The 8874-nt window shown below is 40.9% G+C and overlaps 1 protein-coding gene across 1 annotated transcript in view; it reads right to left on the reverse strand.

Annotated features, from left to right (window-relative positions):
• Positions 1-3241: 3241 nt before the first annotated feature.
• Positions 3242-8874, reverse strand: part of Wdr27 (WD repeat domain 27) — a 211509-nt gene continuing 205876 nt past the window's right edge. The window contains exon 25 of the mRNA XM_010628906.2: positions 3242-4454. Within this exon, the coding sequence (XP_010627208.1) occupies positions 4404-4454 (51 nt within the window). The 3' untranslated portion in view covers positions 3242-4403. The remainder of the gene's footprint in view (positions 4455-8874) is intronic.

Below are 8874 nucleotides of genomic sequence, written 5' to 3' on the forward strand. Positions count from 1 at the left end.
AAAACTCCAGGGGATTTCTTAAGAAATTTCATATTTCAATCTGTTGAAGCAAAAGAGAAATATAATAAATGATAGTTTTCTGACATATGGCATTGCAGATGTGACCTCAAATGTGGGTCAAAGATGAACACTTTAGAAACATTCAGCCATACCAGCTCAGTGCATATCCAACAACCCCATCCTGGATCTGTACCATCTGGACTAGCACCTCAAGCCTGTGGTCCTCTTGCCTGAAGATCACTGAGTCTGCTCCGTAGAATGCAGCACAATGTTCTTATGGTCTAGCCCCATAATGCACAATGCTTTTGTGACCCATCCCCATGGTATTTAATGTTTTCTGATCCATCTCCATGGTGTGCAATGATGTTTTAGTCCACCTCTTTGGTTCTGGAGCTACAGAGAGCTCAGAGTACTATAAAGCCCCATAGGGCAGAGTAAATGTTGGGGCAGGAACTTAGAGAGCAAAGAGCTGATACAAGTTTCCTTAATAAGGGTCTGGTACAGTTGTCAGGAAGAAGAAAAGTGAGGACAAAAGGGAAGAGGGAGAAATGCAGGGTTCCATGCACCACTCCTTTTTATGAAAAGCCTACTCAGAAGAACCACGTGAAACTGCTGTTTCTGCTGGTCACAAACAGTTGAATATTGGTCATTTTAAACGGTTTGATCTATCGCTCCTTGGCCTTTTGGCTAAGATCAAGTGTAAATAGTTCAATCTAATCACATGCGCATAAAGACCCAGTGGTGTCTCAAAAAAGTTTTAGCAAGGCCTCTACTTGTTGGCCATGTGTATGAGACCTCAGGTGCCAGCATGTGTCCCTTCGCTCAGATTTGCTTGCCACCAGGCCACCAGTCACATGTGCCACAAGGTAAACAGTCCTGCCACGAAGAAAGCACCAAGAACTACCTTCTACTAGGCTAAGAATGAGCAGTCAATCCTCCTCAAGCTAGGGAAAAAAAGAGTAAGCTCTCATATCTGCAGAGAATGCCCTTATGTGAAATGTAAAATATAAACAGAAATTGTTTGTTCCAGAAGGCTTAGACCACCCCTCTGTGGCCAGGCCTGGGACCACAATCACATTCTTGCTTTGATGTCTAGAAAAATACAGATGTGTCAACATCGTGCAAACTCCATGACAAATGACACGCCACAGAACATGAATCATATTGTCACTCAAATATCAAAAAAAAACCTTAACAGCTAGAGACTGCAGAGGCTAGGCTGCACTGTGGCTCATCCCTCTTCTTCCCAACAGACCCAGGCTCAGTCTAGAGAGCACAATGTAGCTGCAAAGGTGGACAGCAGTTGGCCACAGCCTGCTTACCCTCCTTATCCACTGCTTTGGATGACCTTTGTGAAGCAGAAAGCCACAGTGACAAGATGACCTGGTTAGTGTCCAGATCTTATCAGCCGCCAGGTGTCCATCCCTGTCCTGATGAAGTACAGTTAAATGTTCCTGCCTCCAAAGCCTGCGAAGACCACCTCCTCCTGGTCTGATTACATCTATGGTGTTTTACTAAATGGAGGCCTTCCTGGAGGAATGACATCACTTCTCTTCCCATGACATGGCTTCTGTCAAGCATCTGGAAAATGAGGATGATATTAATAATGATAAAGCCCACAAAACTTCTCAGGTTATTGTGAAAGAGACGACAAAGTGGAATCAAATCTATGTAATCATGCTTTTATTAATCAAGTCTATAATTATGTCATTTTTATTATTCTGTCCGGTGAAGGTACCATCACATATGTTCATATTACTATACATGCTCATTGCTTTAAAACATGGAACACGAGTTCTGAGGTAGCCAACAGCAGCCACATCTGTTGTGTCCTTAAGAACACCAGTCTGAGCCAGCAGGATCCTTCAGGTTCCCACAGGTAGGGCCACCCCCTCCACTTGCACCCTCTGCCCTCCTTGCTGAGGCTGTCACACCAAGTCATCACAGGCAGCATCTGTGTGGGACTCACACGACTCTCTTAGGAGTAGCTTTGCCAAATTTATTTTGTCCTATGTTTTCCCGTCAAGCTCTGTAATGGAATTTTTTCATATTTGGGTTTTTCTTGATATGTTATTCAGCTACTGATTATTTAAAATTTTTTTTCTCTTAGAGTCAAATGTGGCATATCTGGAATCATGACCTATTTTGGAGAAAATTTATACAAAACCAAAAAATATATGACAAAAACCAAAAGCCAACATTTCCTCTGAAAGCCACACAGAAAACTGGATATGTTGAATACAACAGAACGTTTGTGTGCTGTTGGTGGGAATGCAAACCCGTGCTGTCACTGTGGAAAACAGCAAGGCATCCTCCAAGATGTGAAGAACAGAATCACCACATCTCCAGCAGGCCCATTTCTGACCATGCAGCAAGAGTTACACCAGAGCCCGGAGGACACAGCTGCGCATCCTTATCCATGGCAACATTCTTCACAGCTGAGAGGCAGAAGCAGCCCGAAGGTTCCACCAGTGGGAGAATGCATAGGCCAGTGCAGTGAAATATCACTCAGGGTAAGAAGAAAGAAAAGCCTACAATATGCTACAGCATCGAGGGGCACTGAAGACACTGTCCTACGTGATTTGCCCATATACTGGGTCCTCAGAGCAGCTGAATTCAAAGTCAGAAGTAGAATGGCTGCTGCCAGGGGCTGGGATAAGAGCTAAATAGAGAACTGGTGTTTTAATGTACGTATATTGACTTTCAATTTTGAAAACTGAAAAAATTCTGGAAATGGACAGTGGTCACATTTTTGTAATAATGTAAATATGTCCCACACTATTTGTCACAGTAACTTTTTTATTGCTGGAACAAAACACCTCAACCCACAAGTTAAAGAAGGAAAGGTTTATTTTAGCTCACAGTTTGTAAAAGTTTCAGTCGATAGTCAGTTGGCTCTTAGGCAGGGCAGAATGACAGAGGAGAAAAAGTTCATGGCATGGCAAGCAGGAAGTAGTATGACTTCCTCTTCTTTCCCTTTTTATTCCCTCTGGCTATAAGCCAATTGGCTGTGGCCATTCACACCCAGAGCGGGTCTTCCATCTTCAGTAAGTCTGTCTTCCACACCCAGAACTCTGCTAAATTAATCAGTGGACTGATCCAATACCACACATCCATGATCTAGTCATTCCCCAAAGTCCCACCTATGAGCGCATGAGGCTTTTGGACAACATCTAGATATAAGCCATAACATTACTGAACTGTAGTTAAAATGGTAAATTTCACGGCATATTTTTTACTGAAATTTAAAATAGTAAATTTTAAATGATATACTAAAATTAAAAACATTAAATACAATTTTATGACCTTTCTTGTCCTAAACCTCATTCCTTTGCCTAATTTAACTTGCTCTAAATGAATTTAATCTTAACGAAGGGAATTTTTATATTTAAAATAAGTGACTAGAGTGAAAGAAAATAAAAATGAGCTATTCTACATTTATTTCTCAAAAATGTTGCAAGAACATATGCACAAATTGATGTTCAGTCTGAGGAAATTCCAGTGAAGGGCCCAGGAGTCCCCCTCTGAGGCTGCTCAGGAGTATATCACAGCACACAATTCTTGGGAAAATAAAGACAGTGGAGGTCAGCAGCCCTTCAGGTAGAGGACTGTCTCCCAGTTTCATGGGAGGGAAGGACTGTACAAGATTGGGACCTTCTTAGGCAGGCCCATGGAACCCTCACATGGAAGATATCTCATACTGTTGCAGTCCTTTGGAACTAAGAATGTTCCAGAAGCACCCTGAGTCTTCCAGGATAACATAAAGACTTGGCTCCACAATTTTTGGAAATCAATACATGCAACTGATTCCTAGAACAGCCACTTGGTTTTGAGGCAAAATCAAGGCAGCTTTGGGGACTAAGCATCAATCACAGAAGGACAGCCTCAGAGCCAAGATGTTCATCATTATGTCAGCTGGGCATGGTTACGACTCACCAAGGAGAGTCACGGCATGTGAGTAGCAGGCCAGCACTGGTGAGCACTGTTTACTGACTTGTTTTCACTAAAAGTGAAACTCCTTTCTCTTCTTCTCTCTCTTTTCCTCTCTCCCTGTTTCTTGTCCTTTCTATTTTTTCCCTCCCTACTTTTCTTTCTTTCCCTCACAGCTTCTCCTCAAATTCCAATGATGAAACAAATACTAGCTTATTTTTTATTCAAGAATATTCTGCTTCCCCTTCACTACAGTCTGTACAACAGCACTGGGTGTCATTCCTTCTTAACCAAGGTGGACTCTTAAAAGAATGGTAACACTCATCAATGGAGTTTGGCACATTCAGGGCAGAAAGATGTGCACAAGGAAATCCAACAGTGAGAACCCACAGCTGCTCTGAACAGAGGGATATGCTTGGCTCTTCACTCTCAACACACAGTCGCCCTCATTTCTGGTACCACCAGGGCAGCAGTTACTCAGGCAGGAACAGCTGGAGTTTCCCATCCAGTGTGGCTGTGATGAGCTGCAATGAAAAATAAAGTGCCATGTGGCTGCAATCTTCTTTTACTGATAAAGAAACTTACTTCATTAAAAGTATCGATAAAAAGTGAATCAAAATATGTACCTTCCTTATTTGTAATTTTCTAGATCATCAGCCAAAATACATTAAAATAGTAAGTGTATCTACAGATACACCATGTATGATATTTATACTTCATTGATACAAACTACATTTTATTGCTATTTTAATATTTTAAGTGCTATGGATAATAAATCTTTCCATATTGAACAAAAGTTCATACGATATCCTTTTTAGTTAATTTCTTTGATCATTAATTTATTTAAAAAACATATTTCTTATTTCTTTAAATCTTTTCCCCTATTTTAAAATTGTAGTTCATAATGTTTACATTCCTTGTGGGGAATTAGCTCATTACATAATACATCTTTCTTTTATCCCTTTGTCCTTTCCTTCCCTCTCTCCTCCATCATCCAACTCACCTAATCCTGCATGAGGACAATGCCTGAGGAGTTAAGGGAGCAACCAGACCCCAAATTCCAACAGTCCACTTGAACTCATACCCTGCGGCCTACATATAGCAGAGACCAGAGCACTGGTCACATCTTCCACCTATCAGTGAGAGCAGGGACACATGTTGGCTCAGACAGTAACCACAACCATGAAGAACAGGTGGAGGGGCTTCTGGAGCATAGGCCCTAAAGCTATGTAGAGGAAATCTGGACTGGCTGGATCCCAAGACTAAAGAACTTGGAAAGAAACACATTCAAAGGAACAGGAATATTTTTCTTTGAAAAAATTTTTTCTTTGATTTTTCTATTTTTATTATTTCCATCTTTCCTTTACTGTTTTTTCTTCTCTTTCTGTTTCTTTTCTTACATTTTCTATTTTCCTTTTTAGTGTTTTTCTCTTTCTTATCTTTCTTTTATTTCTTACATTTTGTTCTCTGTTTAAATTTTTTATTCTTTTTCTTTTTGGTGTTTCCTTTTCTCTAAAACTAATAATTTTACTCCTCAGTGAAACACCCATCTCACTTTTCTGTTTTCTTTCTTATAGCCCATTGATTATTTGGCTTTTTTCATTACCTTGGTCCCCATCCCTTCTACCTCTACTAATATAGCTACTAAGCTTTTTAAGTCTCTAGATAGCTATTTAACTTTATGCTATTGCTACTGACTACTGTTCTATTATTAGTAGAGATAAAATTCATTTGTTTAATTGGTATGCACTGTAGATCAATAATCGATCAATATTTGGTTTGTCTTAGGGTTCCTACTATAATTATAGATCACTTTGATATGGGTAAGAGTAGTACATTATTGATTCTCACATATTATCAACATTGTTTGCATTTGATTCTATAATTGATGCTGCTTTTATTACCATAGCCAAGGTGACATAGCTTTTGCTGTCAACTGATTTTCCTGGGATGCCAATATCTGAGTTGGGTTGAAGTAATGAATAACACTATAGCCCATTCCTGGAGAATGTGGTAATGGGCCAAATATGCTGCAACCTCCCATCCCAAGTAAACAGAGGTGACTGGATCTTGGGTCACAGTCAAAGACCAATGCTAGCCATTCCTAAAAGACACTATTGAAAATTATATTAACTAAAGATATCTCTGTACTAGAAACAAGGATTTCTACTGTAATCAATCCACAAGCCTCAACACACATGTACGCACACAAAAAGAGATGAGACAACTAGCCATCAAAATGCCTCTCCAAATTCTCAATCTCCACAAACTGATCTATGAGGCATCTAAGGAAATGAAACCACAGGCCATGCATCCAAATTATTCAAAATGATATAGGGGAAACAACAAAACATCAGTATGGCGTTAGACAAACTCACAGATGATATAAGTAAACACCTACTGGGTCTAATAAACAAAATGATCAGCAAGCCCACAGAAGACACTAATAAAAAGCTAGATGAAGCTGGGCTTGGGGGCACATGCCTGTAATCCCAGCACTCGGGAGACTGAGGCAGGAGGATCACTGTGAGTCGAGACCAGCGTGGGCTACATAGTGAGTTCCAGGTCAGTCTCAACTAAATAGTGAGACCCTGTCTCAAAAACCCCAAAAAAAAAAAAAAAATCTAGATGACCTAAACAAAATTACCTAAGCAAAACATGAATGACCCACAGAGAAAAGAATAAAAAGTTTCCAAATATAAATTCAAGAAAATTAAAATTCTATTAAAAGTATGGGCAGCAGAAGTGACCAATGTGAGGACAGATATTAGAACTAGAAGACAAAATTGTTTGAAATTATATTGCAAATCTACAGTGATGGAAACAGCACCATACTGGGGAAAAAAGACAGACTAAAAACATGTACTAAGTGAAAGATAGCCTCTTTAATAAATGGTGTTGGGAAAACTGGCTATCCACATGCAAAAGATTGAATCTAGTCACATATTTCTTACCAAGAACTAAAGTAAAATCAAACAGCTCAAAGAACTAAAAGTCAAATCAGAAATACTTAATCTGTTGGAAGATAAAACAGGTAAAAATATTTGAAGTCAGGGGCATTAGCAAGGATTTTCTGAACAAAAATCTCAATTGCACAGGAAATAGCACCCAGAAGTGAGGTTATATCAAATTAAAAGGCTTTTGCACATTAAAAGAAACAGCCAACAGAGTGAAAGGACAACCTCCACAATGGGGAAAAATTCTTTTGCCAGCTACTCCTCAGACAGAGGACGAATGTCTAGACTATATAAAGAACTCAAGGACCCAGCCACCATCGCTCAAGTGCTGGGAGGTAGCCTGGGCTCCGATCCACCTCGGGAAGGAGAGCCACACCTGCTCCCAACCCAGCCACCATCACTCAAGCGCTGGGAGGTACCCTGGGCCCTGATCCACCATGGGAAGGAGAGCCACGCCTGCTCCGGACCCAACCGCCATCCCTCAAGTGCCGGGAGGTAGCCTGGGCCCCGATCCACCATGGGAAGGAGAGCCACGTCTGCTCCTGACCCAGCCGCCATCGCTCAAGTGCCGGGAGGTAGCCTGGGCTCCAATCCACCACTTGAAGGAGAGCCACGTCTGCTCCCGACCCAGCCACCATCACTGCAGTGCCAGGAAAGTAGCCGTGCGGGCACCCCTGAATCCCCATAAGCCCCCACACACACTCTCAGACCTCCTGACTGCCAATCTTTGGACCCACTCGGCAGAGGCAGAGATGGTCGACATCAAGGGTATTTTTCTGAGTTCCCAACTTTGAACATCTTTAAAGAAAGGTTGTGGGAAACCTGTAATAGAACGTTGTGGAGTTCAACCATTCAGAAGGTTGGGGAACTCAATCTGGGCCTTGCAGCCCAAAGTCAGTCAGCATCATGGGGTTCAGCCATCAGCTAACTGAGATCAGGGGTCTTGCATCCTCGCTCTGTGTGAGCCATTAAATGGTAAATACACTATATTGAAAATGTGTTCACTGCAGACATGTTCTGGACTGCTTCTTGATTTCAATTTAATTCAAATGATTTAAGAGTGATAGACTAGTGACTACCACCCGTGGTAAGTGTCCAAGTTGTGCTTGATTTTAATGTGTTGCTGATTGTATCAGTTGGGATAAAGCATTGCGGTTGATTTGATGAGCTGTTTTCTCTGATGTTATGAAGATGAGAATGTCTGTGGGTCGTTAGAGACACAGAAGCTAGGGCGCAAATATATCAGGAAGATTTGGGTGATAATCCAGAGAGTAAACCAAGGACAGTCCGACAACAAAAATAAAAATGAGAAAACACTTAAGCAAGACACAAGGATAGACTTCCAGTTTACCAATAGCAAACAGTAGGGCAAATGAGGATGAAAAGGCCAATAGTGAACCACCAGGACACCCTGAACTCAAAGCACAGGAAGTACCAAAACAGATCAGTCAGGCTCTAGCAAAATTCAAAACAGAAATAATTTCCCAGATAACCATAGAGATAGTGAGCAAAATGGAAGTCGTGATTCGAGACTCTAGAGCAGAAACTGACAAAAAAATAGATGAGCTCAGGACCATGATAGAAGCCATGAAGGCCCAGCATAAGAAAGAAATGGAAAAAATAAACGCCCAACATAGGAAAGAAATGGAATCCATAAAACAGATTCAAACAGATATCCAGGAGATTAAACACTCTATTGAAAGTGTACGCAACAGAATAAAAGAATGAGAAGATAGACTCTCAGATATAGAAGATAAGATTGCAGTCAGTGACCATGAAAAGAGAGGTCTCTTAAAAACAATAAGAGATCATGAGAAATCGATCCAACAATTCCTAGATGACGCAAAGAAGAATAACATGAAGTAGCAGGAGAAAATACAAATGACTTTAAAAAGCTGTTCAAACAATTAATGACAGAAAACTTCCCAAACAGAGGGGAAGAATTTGACATTCAAATAACTGAGGCATATAGGACCCCAACTAGCTA

This window comes from Fukomys damarensis, unplaced genomic scaffold, assembly GCF_012274545.1.
Source record: "Fukomys damarensis isolate Sample0158 unplaced genomic scaffold, DMR_v1.0_HiC HiC_scaffold_14, whole genome shotgun sequence".
Classification (NCBI taxonomy): domain Eukaryota; kingdom Metazoa; phylum Chordata; class Mammalia; order Rodentia; family Bathyergidae; genus Fukomys; species Fukomys damarensis.